General features: G+C 51.3%; 1 protein-coding gene across 1 annotated transcript in view; it reads right to left on the bottom strand.

The window, feature by feature from the left end:
- Positions 1–1778: 1778 nt before the first annotated feature.
- The window catches only part of KALRN (kalirin RhoGEF kinase), a 396845-nt gene continuing 382100 nt past the window's right edge, over positions 1779–16523 (bottom strand). Inside the window, exons 54-61 of the mRNA XM_077273330.1 lie at positions 15647–15768; positions 10012–10143; positions 9564–9728; positions 8954–9032; positions 8626–8826; positions 5868–6006; positions 2839–4292; positions 1779–2289 (exon numbers count right to left, since the gene is read on the bottom strand). Of these exons, the coding sequence (XP_077129445.1) occupies positions 3747–4292; positions 5868–6006; positions 8626–8826; positions 8954–9032; positions 9564–9728; positions 10012–10143; positions 15647–15768 (1384 nt within the window). The 3' untranslated portion in view covers positions 1779–2289; positions 2839–3746. The remainder of the gene's footprint in view (positions 2290–2838; positions 4293–5867; positions 6007–8625; positions 8827–8953; positions 9033–9563; positions 9729–10011; positions 10144–15646; positions 15769–16523) is intronic.

Below are 16523 nucleotides of genomic sequence, written 5' to 3'. Positions count from 1 at the left end.
GGGCCCCTGCTCTTCTCCATTTACACCTTTGGCCTGGGACAGCTCATAGACTCTCATGGCTTTCAGTATCACCTCTATGCTGATGACACACAGATCTACATCTCTGGACCAGATATCACCTCCCTACTAACCAGAATCCCTCAATGTCTGTCCACTATTTCATCCTTCTTCTCCGCTAAATTTCTGAAACTTAACATGGACAAAACAGAATTCATCATCTTTCCCCCATCTCACGTGACCCCCCCATCGAACCTATCCATTACAGTAAATGGCTGCCCACTCTCCCCAGTCCCACAAGCTCGCTGCCTCGGGGTTATCCTTGACGCTGATCTCTCCTTCAAACCACATATCCAAGCCCTTTCCACTTCCTGCCGACTTCAACTCAAAAATATTGCACGAATCCGTTCATTCCTCAACCAAGAATCTGCAAAAACCCTAGTCCATGCCCTCATCATCTCTCGTCTTGACTACTGCAACCTCCTGCTCTGTGGCCTCCCCTCAAACACTCTCGCACCCCTCCAATCTATTCTAAACTCTGCTGCCCGACTAATCCACCTGTCCCCCCGCTATTCTCCGGCCTCTCCCCTCTGTCAATCCCTTCACTGGCTCCCCATTGCCCAGAGACTCCAGTACAAAACCCTAACCATGACGTACAAAGCCATCCACAACCTGTCTCCTCCTTACATCTGTGACCTCATCTCCCGGTACTTTCCTACACGCAACCTCCGATCCTCACAAGATCTCCTTCTCTACTCCCCTCTTATCTCCTCTTCCCACAATCGTATACAAGATTTCTCTCGCGTATCACCCCTACTCTGGAACCCTCTACCACAACACATCAGACTCTCGCCCACCATCGAAACCTTCAAAAAGAATCTGAAGACCCACCTCTTCCGACAAGCCTACAACCTGCAGTAACCACCGATCAACCAACCGCTGCACGATCAGCTCTATCCTCACCTACTGTATTCTCACCCATCCCTTGTAGATTGTGAGCCCTCGCGGGCAGGGTCCTCACTCCTCCTGTACCAGTTATGACTTGTATTGTTCAAGATTATTGTACTTGTTTTTATTATGTATACCCCTCCTCACATGTAAAGCGCCATGGAATAAATGGCGCTATAACAATAAATAATAATAATAATAGTAGTATGAATAACGCTGGGCCGGGGGTTTTACATGATTTTATACTATTTATTTATAATTTTTTACAGGTATTCACGTAAGTTATGAGTATTTTGTTTGTTGTCTTTTAGTTTTCCTTTCTTTATTTTATTGGAATTTTTCTTTCACGTCCCTGATTTGTAGGTCATGAACTTTCTCCATTTTTGTTCCATTTCCGGTTTATTTCTTTGTGATTTTTGTCTTTTGTTTTCGTCTGATAGGAGCTTTGTTCTTAGGTTTTGTTCTGTTGTGTTTTATTTGTAATGTATCTTAGTTATTGTCATGTGAAAGTATTTTATTTTATTTAATAAAAGACCTGGAGGATAGGAGAGGACAATGTTTGGAGTTTTATAACATTCACTATTTTTCAGCGGTTGGTCGGTAACTAACGCTTCTTGATGGGATTTCGGTCAGATCTTCGTTCTCGGCTCCTTCGTCTTCCGGTCTTGGGCCGCGGTTGAGTTTCGCTCTTTCTTTGCGCAGTAACCAGTCCACGCTCCGCGTCCGTATTCTGCTCTGCGATTATTTTCACGCGTCCTGTAACGTGGTCGTGCGGTTTGTGGCGCAGTGTGTGAGTGATGGCGCGGTCTGTACAGCCAATATGGCGGCTAAGTGACGGATAAACTCTTTATTTCACACTGTACAAAGTAAATATTAACAGCAAGATACGGCACCTTAGAACACCCCGCGCGTGTCCGCCCTGCCAGCACCTCGGGGGTTACTAGTCCGTAATCATTTAGTATTCTGCTGTAAAGCAAAGCATTCTGGGAAGGGAATGGCACCAATTGCAGCTTCCAATGACTCATGTAGTTTCTGTTTAATAAAATTGGCTTCTAAGTGAAATTGGCTTTATAGAGAGGTGATCACCTGCAGGACACGCCCCTCAGGAGCACAAGGCACACCCCCTGCCCACGAGCACGGACCCCTCCGACAGTGTGTACAGGCCCTTCCCAGCACTGTCTCTGTTTTTACATTGTGGCAGCTCCATGATACAGAGGTGTCAATGTCCGCCTCTGCCAGATGCAGGTGACGGTGTGCGCCTCTGATAGACGAGGGCCTCGGTGTGCGCCTGGTAGACGAGGGCCACGGTGTGCGCCTCTGATAGACGAGGGCCTCGGTGTGCGCCTCCGATAGACGAGGGCCTCGGTGTGCGCCTCCGATAGACGAGGGCCTCGGTGTGCGCCTCCGATAGACGAGGGCCTCGGTGTGCGCCTCCGATAGACGAGGGCCTCGGTGTGCGCCTCCGATAGACGAGGGCCTCGGTGTGCGCCTCCGATAGACGAGGGCCTCGGTGTGCGCCTCCGATAGACGAGGGCCTCGGTGTGCGCCTCCGATAGACGAGGGCCTCGGTGTGCGCCTCCGATAGACGAGGGCCTCGGTGTGCGCCTCCGATAGACGAGGGCCTCGGTGTGCGCCTCCGATAGACGAGGGCCTCGGTGTGCGCCTCCGATAGACGAGGGCCTCGGTGTGCGCCTCCGATAGACGAGGGCCTCGGTGTGCGCCTCCGATAGACGAGGGCCTCGGTGTGCGCCTCCGATAGACGAGGGCCTCGGTGTGCGCCTCCGATAGACGAGGGCCTCGGTGTGCGCCTCCGATAGACGAGGGCCTCGGTGTGCGCCTCCGATAGACGAGGGCCTCGGTGTGTGCCTGATAGACGAGGGCGTCGGTGTGTGCCTCTGCCCGTCGCAGGGAGACATTAGGGGTGTGCTTATTGTAGTGTTACCGTCTTGTGACGACTGTTGGCCTCAGGTATTCATCTTGTGTAATGGACGCCAGTGCCGCCTGCAGCAGCCAATCCATGTGCAGCGTTTATTTCGTACATTGATCTTGTCATTTGAAAGCTGCGCTGTGATTGGTTGCTGAGTGTGACAGGCGGTCACTGCACCATTATAGAAGCACCACGGCTGCAACGCAGCAGACGAAACATCACAGTGAGACAGAGGACCGGAACCCGTATCCATAGCAACCACCCAGCGTCCTGCTGAGAGTAATCATGGAGTGTTGCAGGTCTAGCAGCGCGCGTGCCTTCCATTGCTCCCTGATGAGAGTCCTGACGAGAGCACCACCATCCCTCTATTTTGACCACGTTGTTGCAGATAACATTAACCCTTCGCTATTCCCATTCAGATCAGAGATTGGGCAGACGACCTTCAGTGATGGCGTCTCCCCCTGTTGCGGTGGGATCTAAGGCTCCTCCGGTCGTGGTCTGATTCACACTGCGCCTTTAACCCCAGACTCACAAAGTTACCTAGAAATAAATATGTCTGCAGGTGAGACGGCGCGGTGGAGGGGGGTAGCGATTGCACAGTGAAGCCTCCGATCTCAGTTATGGACGGTGGATATTTACGGACATTATATACAGCGGCGATTGGGACCCAGTGTCCGAGGACCACCTGGGATCCAGTGTCCGAGGACCACCCGGGTCACATGACCATAGCAGCACAAAGGGTTAAACTCCTCATCAGACAGCACCAGCCCAGTCCTAATCATAGAGAGTAATTCACCCGGCCCCCAGCCCCTGAGTTTACTGAGGCAGCGCAGCCTCCATCAGTTAACGGGCAATGAATGCGCAGCCATATCCATCATGTGACCGTCGTGTTGCGGCTGATGATGAAGCTCTTGGTGTTGGGCAGGGGACGGGCGTCGTTCTGGTGTTTGCGTCTTTCTATGAAGGTCGCCAGGCGCGTTGTGTCCAGGGGAACCTTGGAATAATTACTATAATAGGGCTGAAGCCACGGATGGAGGAGACACGTGGCCACAGTGGGCCTCCAGCGCGCATCCTCCTGCAGCGTTGCCCTGACAAAGTCCTGAGCCGCCTGACTGACGCAAGCGAAATACTCCAGCGGGAAGGAGTAATCCACGCGGCAGATGTTCACACACGTTTCCTCACTGCTCTCGTCCAGGAACGGGGAGACACCACTCAGCGCCACGTACGACAGCACCCCCAGACTCCAGATGTCCGTGGCCAGCGACACTGGCGTCCCCTTAATGATCTCTGGTGCTGCAAATTCTGGATTCCCCAGCAGCTGGTGGATGTAATAATGTCCAGTGATTGGCATTGCGTCCTCCAGATCAATGATCTTCACCCGCGGCAACGGAATCCGGAGGTCGATCATCAGATTCTCCGGCTGTGGAAAAACAATCAATATAATAAATCATCTAGAATTGGGAGATAGAGGGTAAATGGGGGTAGAAGCTCAGGAGCAAAGAGACAGGGTGATGGGGGTGAACTCAGGAGCGGGGAAGACGGGTTGGTGGGGGTGAATAACTCAGGAGCGGGCAGATGGGGTGGTGGAGGTGAAAAATTCAGGAGCGGGGAGACGGGGTGGTGGGGATGAGGAGCTCAGGAGTTGGGAAGATGGGGTGGTGGGGATGAGGAGCTCAGGATTTGGGAAGATGGGGTGGTGGGGTGAGGAATTCAGGAGCGGGGAGACGGGGTGGTGGGGGTGAGGAGCTCAGGAGCGGGGAGACGGGGTGGTGGGGGTGGAGAGCTCAGGAGTTGGGAAGATGGGGGTGTGGAATTCAGGAGCGGGGAGCTCAGGAGTTGGGAAGATGTGGTGGGGGTGAGGAGCTCAGGAGTTGGGAAGATGGGGTGAGGAATTCAGGAGCGGGGAGATGGGGTCAGGAGCTCAGGAGCGGGGAGACGGGGTGGTGGGGGTGAGGAGCTCAGGAGCGGGGAGACGGGGTGGTGGGGGTGAGGAGCTCTGGAGTTGGGAAGATGGGGTGGTGGGGGTGAGGAATTCAGGAGCAGGGAGACGGGGTGGTGGGGTGAGGAGCTCAGGAGTTGGGAAGATGGGGTGGTGGGGGTGAGGAATTCAGGAGTTGGGAAGATGGGGTGGTGGGGGGTGAGGAATTCAGGAGTGGGGAGACGGGGTGGTGGGGGTGAGGAGCTCAGGAGCGGGGAGGTGGGGGTGAGGAGCTCAGGAGTTGGGAAGATGGGGTGGTGGGGGTGAGGAATTCAGGAGTGGGGAGACGGGGTGAGGAGCTCAGGAGTTGGGAAGATGGGGTGGTGGGGGTGAGGAATTCAGGAGCGGGGAGACGGGGTGGTGGGGGTGAGGAGCTCAGGAGCGGGGAGACGGGGTGGTGGGGGTGGAGAGCTCAGGAGTTGGGAAGATGTGGTGGTGAGGAGCCCAGGAGCTGGGAAGATGGGGTGGTGGGGGTGAGGAATTCAGGAGCGGGGAGACGGGATGGTGGGGGTGAGGAGCTCAGGATTTGGGAAGATGGGGTGGTGGGGGTGAGGAGTTCAGGAGCGGGGAGAGGAGCTCAGGAGCGGGGAGAGCTCAGGAGTTGGGAAGATGTGGTGGTGAGGAGCTCAGGAGCTGGGAAGATGGGGTGGTGGGGGTGAGGAATTCAGGAGCGGGGAGATGGGGTGGTGGGGGTGAGGAGCTCAGGAGCGGGGAGACGGGGTGGTGGGGGTGAGGAGCTCAGGAGTTGGGAAGATGTGGGGGTGAGGAGCTCAGTAGTTGGGAAGACGGGGTGGTGGGGGTGAGGAATTCAGGAGCGGGGAGACGGGGTGGTGGGGGTGAGGAGCTCAGGAGTTGAGAAAATAGGATGGTGGGGGTGAGGAATTCAGGAGCGGGGAGACAGGGTGGTGGAGGGGAGGAGCTTAGGCAGACAGAGCAGGAGATTCCTGAACATGGACCGTGCTCAGTCCTGCAGATACATCTCCGCTCCTGTGGGATGACCTGGCCCCAACTTCTCACCTTCAGATCTAAATGGGCGACACGGCAGCTGTGCAGATACTGGAGGGCACTCATGATGTCCCGGATATAAAAAGCCACCTTCTCCTCCATTAACTCGTCATGGTTCATGAGGTAATCCAGCAGCCTCCCGTCTTCCATCCTGAAAGAGGCAAAAGTCGTAAAGACAAAGCTTCCCTGATCCCCGAAACCCCCTGCCCCTCCACAAGAGCAAAATCATGAAGCAGCACAGCCAAAGAAGAGACACAGAAAAAAGCACAACCCTACAAAAGTAGTCTGTAGGATACCGCACAGCTCCCTGTTTATTGACATCTGAATCAACGCCACTTCCCCATGCTTTACATTGCAGTTCTGTTTTATTAGAGCACAGGAAGATTAATGTCACTAGCTAAAATTCATGGTCTGTTGGAGTTCAGGTGTAAAAGCCTCTCGTTTCTTCATACACTTGAACTGCTGCCCTGCTTGACAAATCTGTCTGCAGTCACCACTAGGGGGAGCTCCCTGTATACAGAGATACATGATAAGATCCTGTCTGCAGCCACCACTAGGGGGAGCTCCCTGTATACAGAGATACATGATAAGATCCTGTCTGCAGCCACCACTAGGGGGAGCTCCCTGTATACAGAGATACATGATAAGATCCTGTCTGCAGCCACCACTAGAAGGAGCTCCCTGTATACAGAGATACATGATAAGATCCTGTCTGCAGCCACCACTAGGGGGAGCTCCCTGTATGCAGAGATACACGATAAGATCCTGTCTGCAGCCATCGCTAGGGGGAGCTCCCTGTATGCAGAGATACACGATAAGATCCTGTCTGCAGCCACCACTAGGGGGAGCTCCCTGTATACACAGATACGTGATAAGATCCTGTCTGCAGCCACCACTAGGGGGAGCTCCCTGTATACAGAGATACACGATAAGATCCTGTCTGCAGCCATCGCTAGGGGGAGCTCCCTGTATGCAGAGATACACGATAAGATCCTGTCTGCAGCCACCACTAGGGGGAGCTCCCTGTATACAGCTACACAATAAGATTCTGTCTGCAGCCACCACTAGGGGGAGCTCCCTGTATACACAGATACGTGATAAGATCCTGTCTGCAGTCACCACTAGGGGGAGCTCAATGTATACAGAGATACATAACCTCTTGTCTGCAGTCACCACTAGGGGCAGCTTCCTGTATCCAGAGATACATGATAAGATCCTGTCTGCAGTCACCACTAGGGGGATCTCCCTGTATACAGATACATGATGAGATTCTGTCTGCAGTCACCACTAGGGGGAGCTCCCTGTATACACAGATACATGATAAGATTCTGTCTGCAGCCACCACTAGGGGGAGCTCTCTGTATACAGATATTCATTTTAAGATCCTGTCTGCAGTCACCACTAGGGGGAGCTCCCTGTATACAGATACATGATGAGATTCTGTCTGCAGTCACCACTAGGGGGAGCTCCCTGTATACAGAGATACGTGATAAGATCCTGTCTGCAGTCACCACTAGGGGGAGCTCCTTGTATACAGAGATACATAAGCTCGTGTCTGCAGTCACCACTAGGATGAGCTCCCTGTATACAGAGATACATGATAAGATCCTGTCTGCAGCCACCACTAGGGGGAGCTCCCTGTATACAGATACATGATGAGATCCTGTCTGCAGTCACCACTAGAAGGAGCTCCCTGTATACAGAGATACATGATAAGATCCGGTCAGCAGCCACCACTAGGGGCAGATTCCTTTATACAGAGATAAATGATAAGATCCTGTCTGCAGCCACCACTAGGGAGAGCTCCCTGTATACACAGATACATGATAAGATCCTGTCTGCAGCCACCACTAGGGGGAGCTCTCTGTATACAGAGATACATGGTAAGATCCTTTCTGCAGCCACCACTAGGGGGAGCTCCCTGTATACAGAGATACATAAGGTTCTGTCTGCATTCACCACTAGGGGGAGCTCCCTGTATACAGAGATACATGATAAGATCCTGTCTGCAGTCACCACTAGGGGGAGCTCTCTGTATACAGAAATACATGATAAGATTCTGTCTGCAGCCACCACTAGGGGGAGCTCTCTGTATACAGAGATACATGATAAGATCCTGTCTGCAGTCATGACTAGGGGGAGCTCCCTGTATACAGAGATACATGATAAGATCCTGTCTGCAGCCACCACTAGGGGGAGCTCCCTGTATACAGAGATACATGATAAGATCCTGTCTGCGGTCACCACTAGGGGGAGCTCCCTGTATTCAGAGATGCATGATAAGATCCTGTCTGCAGTCACCACTAGGGGGAGCTCCCTGTATACAGAGATACATGATAAGATCCTGTCTGCAGTCACCACTAGGGGGAGCTCCCTGTGTACAGAGATACATGATAAGATCCTGTCTGCAGCCACCACTAGGGGGAGCTCCTTGTATAAAGAGATATATGATAAGATCCTGTCTGCAGCCACCACTAGGGGGAGCTCCCTGTATACAGAGATACATGATAAGATCCTGTCTGCAGCCACCACTAGGGGGAGCTCCCTGTATACAGAGATACATGATAAGATCCTGTCTGCAGCCACCACTAGGGGGAGCTCCCTGTATACAGAGATACATGATAAGATCCTGTCTGCAGCCACCACTAGGGGGAGCTCCCTGTATACAGAGATACATGATAAGATCCTGTCTGCAGTCACCACTAGGGGGAGCTCCCTGTATACAGAGCTAGAAGCACCATAACCCCTTTCAGCCTACGTAATAACGCACAGGTCCAGGACGAGGATGTAGGCGCCGGGGGATTCGTAGGTGTCGTGCACAGTGATATATTGTGGGTGCTGTAGGTGTTGGAGCAGGGCCGCCTCATGCGCCACTTGTTCTCGTTTCTTCATTTTTTTGTTGACAAATTTCACAGCAAATTCCTTCCGAGAATTTTTCTGAATACATTTCTTTACCACAGAAAATCTTCCTCTGGATGGAGGCAAAAGAGGAAGATTATACAGGGAGTAGCTGCGGCTCTTTGTGACTGAGGAGAAGGAGCAGTGACAGAGATTGGTGACAATGTGGTGGTCGGACACACGGTGTTTTGCAGATTTACCGTCCTATCTCCTGCTGCTCGAGGTACACTTGCTCGAAGTTCTCCTTCCAGTATATGGCAGATCCATCCGCGTTGGCATCTGTAAAGTAAAGTGTAAGCTCTGAGGAGGGTCATAGAGGTGAGCTCTGTGGAGGGTCCTACACTGGGGGAGATCTGAGGAGGGTCCTATATTGAGGGGTGAGTTCTGAGAAGGGTAATACATTGGGTGGTGAGCTCTAAGGAGGGTCATCCATTGGGGTAAGTTCTGGGGAGGGTCCTACACTGGGGATGAGATCTGAGGTGGGTCCTACATTTGGGGATGTGTTCTTTGGGGGGTGGCAGATTTGCAGGGATGGACATATCCTTTGATGCTGTGCAGTGGGTTTGGGGGGCTCACTGCCATCTTAAAGGCTGCTTCCTACTGTTATTTTGCATGTGAGGACAATTTTAATATACATGACAGATCACATATGGGGGTTCGTTAAAGGGAGATAACTAGGTTGTTAATGAGGAGCTGTGGGACAAGAGGGGTCCTCAGACAATAGAGGGTCCCTGAGCAAGAACTGCACTGTGTCCACTCCTGGGGTTTTGTGTATCTTCTTGGACCTGGATGATTGGGGTCACATCTCACCGATCTCAGGCAGCCGGAGGGGTTCGGAAGGGTCGCTGGGGAGGCTGAGGCCCCAGGGGTTGCTGGCACTGACTTTGAACTGGTAAGTGCCCCCCGGTCTCAGGTCTTCCAGCACCAGGTAAGTTTCCAGGGTGCAGGCGACAGATTGCTGCCAAACTGGGGAACCTGCGGTGAGACAGCAGCTGATCATGACATCCACGATGGGAGAGAATGGAGTTCCTCTTACCACAGCCCCATCCCAGGACAGGAAGGCTTGGTGCCGGTCTTCACCCCCTTTGGCCTTATAGGGGGTACACCCATCAGCCCACTTCCCTTCCCTGAACCTTTTGCATGCTCACATTATAGGGCCATGACGAGAGAGTGCACTGTAGGTCTTCAGATCTGTCCACCTCCCCCAATTGTAAGCGAGTACAATGTGCCCCTAATCCGCCGGCTCCGGCCCACTCACCTTCATCCTTATATTCCACCGTGTACCCCGATATGGTACAGTATCCCGTGCTCGAGGGCGGCAGCCAGCGGAGGATGACGGAGGTGCTGCTTCGTTCCTGAGCGATGGGCTGGCTGGGAGCCCCGGGGACACCTGCAGGACACAAAACCAAGCAGGTGAACCCCAAATCCACGAGGACTGATGGCGTGGACATGTATGTATTGAGGATCGGTGTCCAATCTAATCTGACCTGTTTATAAGGGACTATGGGGGCATAGAGCCATTCCGTGCCCCTGGTGCTGACTTGTTCGGCACAGCACTGATATACAGTGGCTATAAAAAGTCCACACACCTCTGTAAAATCTAAGGTTTTTGTCATGTAAATAATCCTACAGGGAAGAATAATTTCAGAAATTTTCCTTAAAATGTTACCCATAATCTGTGCAAATTCAGTGTGGAACAAACGGAAATCATTTCGAGTAGAAAAATAAAAATTAAGTGAAACAATTACAATTGCATAAATCTGCACACCCTTCCGCTAATAGTTTGCCGCAGTCCCTTTGAATTTCTGGCAGCATTCAGTCTTTTTGGGTCAGGATCTATCAGTGCGGCACATCTAGGATTGATGATCTTTCCCGGCTCCTTCGTGCAGCAGCTCCACATCAGTCAGATTGCGGGGGCATCTCCTGTGTACTGAGCCCTCTTCAGGTCACCACAGATTGAGGGGCATCTCCTGTGTACTGAGCCCTCTTCAGGTCACCACAGATTGAGGGGCATCTCCTGTGTACTGAGCCCTCTTCAGGTCACCACAGATTGTGGGGACATCTCCTGTGTACAGCGCCCTCTTCAGGTCACCACAGATTGAGGGGCATCTCCTGTGTACTGAGCCCTCTTCAGGTCACCACAGATTGCGGGGGCATCTCCTGTGTACTGAGCCCTCTTCAGGTCACCACAGATTGAGGGGCATCTCCTGTGTACTGAGCCCTCTTCAGGTCACCACAGATTGTGGGGGCATCTCCTGTGTACAGCGCCCTCTTCAGGTCACCACAGATTGTGGGGGCATCTCCTGTGTACAGCGTCCTCTTCAGGTCACCACAGATTGCGGGGACATCTCCTGTGTACTGAGCCCTCTTCAAGTCACCACAGATTGCGGGGACATCTCCTGTGTACAGCGTCCTCTTCAGGTCACCACAGATTGCGGGACATCTCCTGTGTACTGAGCCCTCTTCAAGTCACCACAGATTGCGGGGACATCTCCTGTGTACAGCGTCCTCTTCAGGTCACCACAGATTGCGGGGACATCTCCTGTGTACTGAGCCCTCTTCAAGTCACCACAGATTGCGGGGACATCTCCTGTGTACAGCGTCCTCTTCAGGTCACCACAGATTGCGGGACATCTCCTGTGTACTGAGCCCTCTTCAAGTCACCACAGATTGCGGGGACATCTCCTGTGTACAGCGTCCTCTTCAGGTCACCACAGATTGCGGGGCATCTCCTGTGTACAGCGTCCTCTTCAGGTCACCACAGATTGCGGGGACATCTCCTGTGTACAGCGCCCTCTTCAGGTCACCACAGATTGCGGGGCATCTCCTGTGTACTGAGCCCTCTTCAGGTCACCACAGATTGCAGGGACATCTCCTGTGTACAGCGTCCTCTTCAGGTCACCACAGATTGCGGGGACATCTCCTGTGTACAGCGCCCTCTTCAGGTCACCACAGATTGCGGGGACATCTCCTGTGTACAGCGTCCTCTTCAGGTCACCACAGATTGCGGGGCATCTCCTGTGTACAGCGTCCTCTTCAGGTCACCACAGATTGCGGGGCATCTCCTGTGTACAGCGCCCTCTTCAGGTCACCACAGATTGCGGGGCAACTCCTGTGTACAGCGTCCTCTTCAGGTCACCACAGATTGCGGGACATCTCCTGTGTACTGAGCCCTCTTCAAGTCACCACAGATTGCGGGGACATCTCCTGTGTACAGCGTCCTCTTCAGGTCACCACAGATTGCGGGACATCTCCTGTGTACTGAGCCCTCTTCAAGTCACCACAGATTGCGGGGACATCTCCTGTGTACAGCGCCCTCTTCAGGTCACCACAGATTGCGGGGACATCTCCTGTGTACAGCGTCCTCTTCAGGTCACCACAGATTGCGGGGACATCTCCTGTGTACAGCGCCCTCTTCAGGTCACCACAGATTGCGGGGACATCTCCTGTGTACAGCGTCCTCTTCAGGTCACCACAGATTGCGGGGCAACTCCTGTGTACAGCGTCCTCTTCAGGTCAGCACAGATTGCGGGACATCTCCTGTGTACAGCGTCCTCTTCAGGTCACCACAGATTGCGGGGACATCTGTGTACAGCGCCCTCTTCAGGTCACCATAGATTGTGGGGACATCTGTGTACAGCGTCCTCTTCATGTCACCACAGATTGCGGGGACATCTCCTGTGTACAGCGTCCTCTTCAGGTCACCACAGATTGCGGGGCATCTCCTGTGTACAGCGTCCTCTTCAGGTCACCACAGATAGCGGGACATCTCCTGTGTACAGTGTCCTCTTCAGGTCACCACAGATTGCGGGGGCATCTCCTGTGTACAGCGCCCTCTTCAGGTCACCACAAATTGTCCCTTGGGTTTAGGTCTGGGCTCAGCCATTCCCCAATCTCCATCTTCTGGAGAAGCCGTTCTTTTGGTGATGTGCATGTCTGTTAGGGTCGTTGTCACTGAAAGGTGAAATTCCTCCTCATCTTCAGCTTTTTAGCAGCGGCCAGAAGGTTCTGATGTAAAATTGTCTCATATGTGGAACTGCCCATAGTCCCCTCCCGCTTGACAAAATCTCAGCCCCAGAGAACAATGCTGTCTCCACCATGCCTAACTGTAAGGATGATGATCTTCTGGTGATGACCGGTGTAGGCTTTCTGCCTTGCGGAATTATGGCTACAATTCTCCCTCTCGGTCTCATCAGACTGAACACACATGGTCAAAATTGTTGGCGACCCTCGTTTAATGACAGAAAACCCCACAATGGTCACAGAAATAACTTGAATCTGACAAAAGTAATAATAAATAAAAGATCTATGAAAATTAACAAATGAAAGTCAGACATTGCTTTCAGCCATGCATCCACAGAATTTAAAAAAAATAAAACTCATGAAATAGGTCTGGACAGAAATGATGAATCCCCTAACTTAATATTTTGTTGCACAACCATTTGAGGCAATCACTGCAATCAATCGATTCCTGTAACTGTCAATGAGACTTCTGCTCCTCTCGACAGGTATTTTGGCCCACTCCTCAAAAACAAACTGCTCCAGTTGTCTCGTGTTTGAAGGTTGCCTTTCCCAGACGACATGTTTCAGCTCTTTTCAAAGATGCTCAATAGGATTTAGGTCAGGGTTCATAGAAGGCCACTTCAGAACAGTCCAATGTTTCCTCTTAGCCATTCTTGGGTGTTTTTAGCTTTGTGTTTTGGATCATTATCCTGTTGCAAGACCCATGACCTGCGGCTGAGACCAAGCTTTCTGACACTGGGCAGCACATTTCTCTCTAGAATCCCTTGATAGTCTTGAGATTTCATTGTACCTTGCACAGATTCTAGACACCCTGTGCCAGATGCAGCAAAGCAGCCCCAGAACATAACAGCCTCCTCCATGCTTCACAGTAGGGACAGTGTTATTTTCTTGATAGGCTTCATTCTTCCATATATGAACATAGAGCTGATGTGCTTTGCCAAAAAGTTCCATTTTTGTCTCATTTGTCCATAGCACGTTCTCCCAGAAGCTTTGTGGCTTGTCAACATGCAGTTTGGCAAATTCCAGTCTGGCTTTTTTATGATTTTTTCCCAACAATGGTGTCCTCCTTGGCGTCTCCCATGAAGTCCACTTTGGTTCATACAATGATGGATGATGCGATCTGACACTGATGTTCCTTGAGCTTGAAGTTCACCTTTAATCTGTTTAGAAGTTTTTCTGGGCTCTTTTGTTACCATTCGTATTATCCGTTCTTTGATTTGTTATCAATGTTCCTCCTGCGGCCACGTCCAGGGAGGTCTGCTACAGTCCCATGGATCTTACATTTCTGAATAATATGTGCAGCTGTAGTCACAGGAACATCAGGCTGCTTGGAGATGGTCTTATAACTTTTACTTTTACCATGTTTGTCTATAATTTTCTCTCTAATCTCCTGAGACAACTCTTTCCTTGGCTTCCTCTGGTCCATGTTGAGTGTGATACACACCATGTCACCACACAGCACAGTGATATCTGTAGCCCTATATACCGGCCACTCACTGATTCCAGGACTGTAGACCCCTGTGATGAGAGTTAGTGGACACACCGCGAGTTAACATGTCCCTTTTGTCACCTTATTTTCGGGGGTCCCATCATTTCTGTCCAGGTCTATTTCATGAGGTTTATTTATTTATTTCTTTAATTCTGTGGAAGCATGGTGGAAAAGCAATGTCTGTCTTTCATTTGTTCATTTTCATAGATCTTTTATTTATTATTACGTTTGTCAGATTCAAGTTATTTCTGTGACCATTGTGGGTTTGTCTGTCATTGAACGAGGGGGACCAACAATTTTAACCACGTGTGTACATGTTTCTTGCTTCTGGCTGACTTGATGGAGGGTTTGGTAACACATTATTGACCTGGATGTTTTTCTCTGTAAGAAAAGGCTTCTGTCCTCCCCACCCCCCGAAGCCGGAGTCCGGACATATGACAAATATGCGAGATTGTTGTCACATGGAGGACAGTCAGGACTGGCCAGAAATTCCTGCAGCTCCTTTAATGTTGCTGTCGGCCTCTTGGAGCCTTCAGGAACAATTTTCTTCCTGTTTTTTCATCAATGTTAGTGGGACGTCCAGTTCTCGGTGAGGTCATCGTTGTTCCAGATTTCAGCCCCTTCTTACTGACGTCTTCACGGTGTCCATGATGGATCTGATGCCTGGGAAATGGATCTGTACCGTCTCCAGACTGACAACTTTCCACAGTGAGATCCTTTGCTGTGTTGTCAGCTGTTTATGGACCAGAAAATGTTAAGAAAATCCTCCCAGAGCAGCGACACTTTCTCTGGGGCTAATCAGAATTGCTGTAAGTGACGGCGGCCGAGCGCTGACTACTAAGTAACATGAGGGGAAATGTGATCGGCTGATTCTGAGCACAACCACAGTCCTGATTATAGGAGGGTGTGCACACTTATGCAACCACATTATTTTAAATTTTATTTCCCCCCTTACAATGATTTCACTTTGTTTCTCAATGGATTTGTACAGATTATCGGCGACATTTAAAGGGGGAAAATGGTTCTTCCATGTAGGATTCTTTACGTGACAACTGACATTTTATCTGGGGCGTGTAGACTTTTTTATATCCACTGAAGAATAACGAAACTTTAGAACTTCTATTTTTCCCCTTCTCATGGTAACAAGGATAATTGAGATGTTAGATGTATGGAAAAAGTCAGGACAGGACATGAGTGTCGAGTTTGCCTATTAATGTTATGTCAATGATCCCACAGCAAGAAGAAATAACCCCAAATATATTCAGGATCCACTGAATGAAACGCCGAACTAGCAATGACCAAACTGCGCACATTGCGGGGTCTGTGCAGTGATGTGACTGAGCCCCCGCTGCCTCGTCTCTGGCCCCCGGCTCCTCTGTACCTTGCACTTTGATGGTGGCAGATGTGGAGGCAGAGCCGTGCTCATTAACGGCCACGCAGGTGTAGATGCCACTGTCCTGGGGCATCAGGTTACAGATCCGCAGTTTGATGTCTCCAGCCTCACTGCAAGGACAAGAAAAGATGGTAAGAAGTACGCAGGACACCCGCAGAGCCAGTGCAGGGGACCAAACCGAATAATAATGGAGATGACAAATCAGAAATGACAGTGATTGCTATGCTGTTCTGTGGAAACTGTCTTGCTGAGTTGTCGGTGCCTTGATTGACAGCTCAGCTGTCCAATCTGAGACTGGGAGGTGCGGGACTTTCTCCAGGTGTTCTGGTGATTGCCCGGCTGCTTGGCTGAGCTGTCTGCCCCTAATCCCTGCCAGACGTTGGTTGTGCGTCTTGGTGAGTGGTAGCCTGAGTCTGTTGCTCTGAGTCTGTTGCTCTGAGTCTGTTGCTCTGAGTCTGTTGCTCTGAGTCCTGATCTTCCGCTGCCTGACCCTTTGCACTGTGTTCTGACTGTCCTTTGGCTTTTGATCCGCTGTCTTGTTATTGACCCTGGACTGTCACCTGACTTACACCTTCGCCTTTTCCCTTGGCTATCTACGTACTTTCTTGGTATTGACCCCGGAATATCTGACTCTTCTGCCTCACGGTCTGTCCGTGAGTAGTGACTAGCGTCATAGACAGAAGCGCAGACAAGCGGTGACCAATCACCTGGTAAACACAGGCCGAAAACCTGCCCTGGCCCAGTGCTGCTCACACTGCTGAGAGTTTGTCACAGTGTATCAGTGCAGGTAAGAGCAACAGCTCCAAGACTGGACAGAGATGTATGCTGCTGTGGTCTGCACTGATACATTGTAACAAGCCCTCAG

This window comes from Ranitomeya variabilis, chromosome 7, assembly GCF_051348905.1.
Source record: "Ranitomeya variabilis isolate aRanVar5 chromosome 7, aRanVar5.hap1, whole genome shotgun sequence".
Classification (NCBI taxonomy): Eukaryota; Metazoa; Chordata; class Amphibia; order Anura; family Dendrobatidae; genus Ranitomeya; species Ranitomeya variabilis.
Note: the sequence above shows the minus strand (reverse complement) of the source record. Positions and strands in the feature narration are given on the sequence as shown.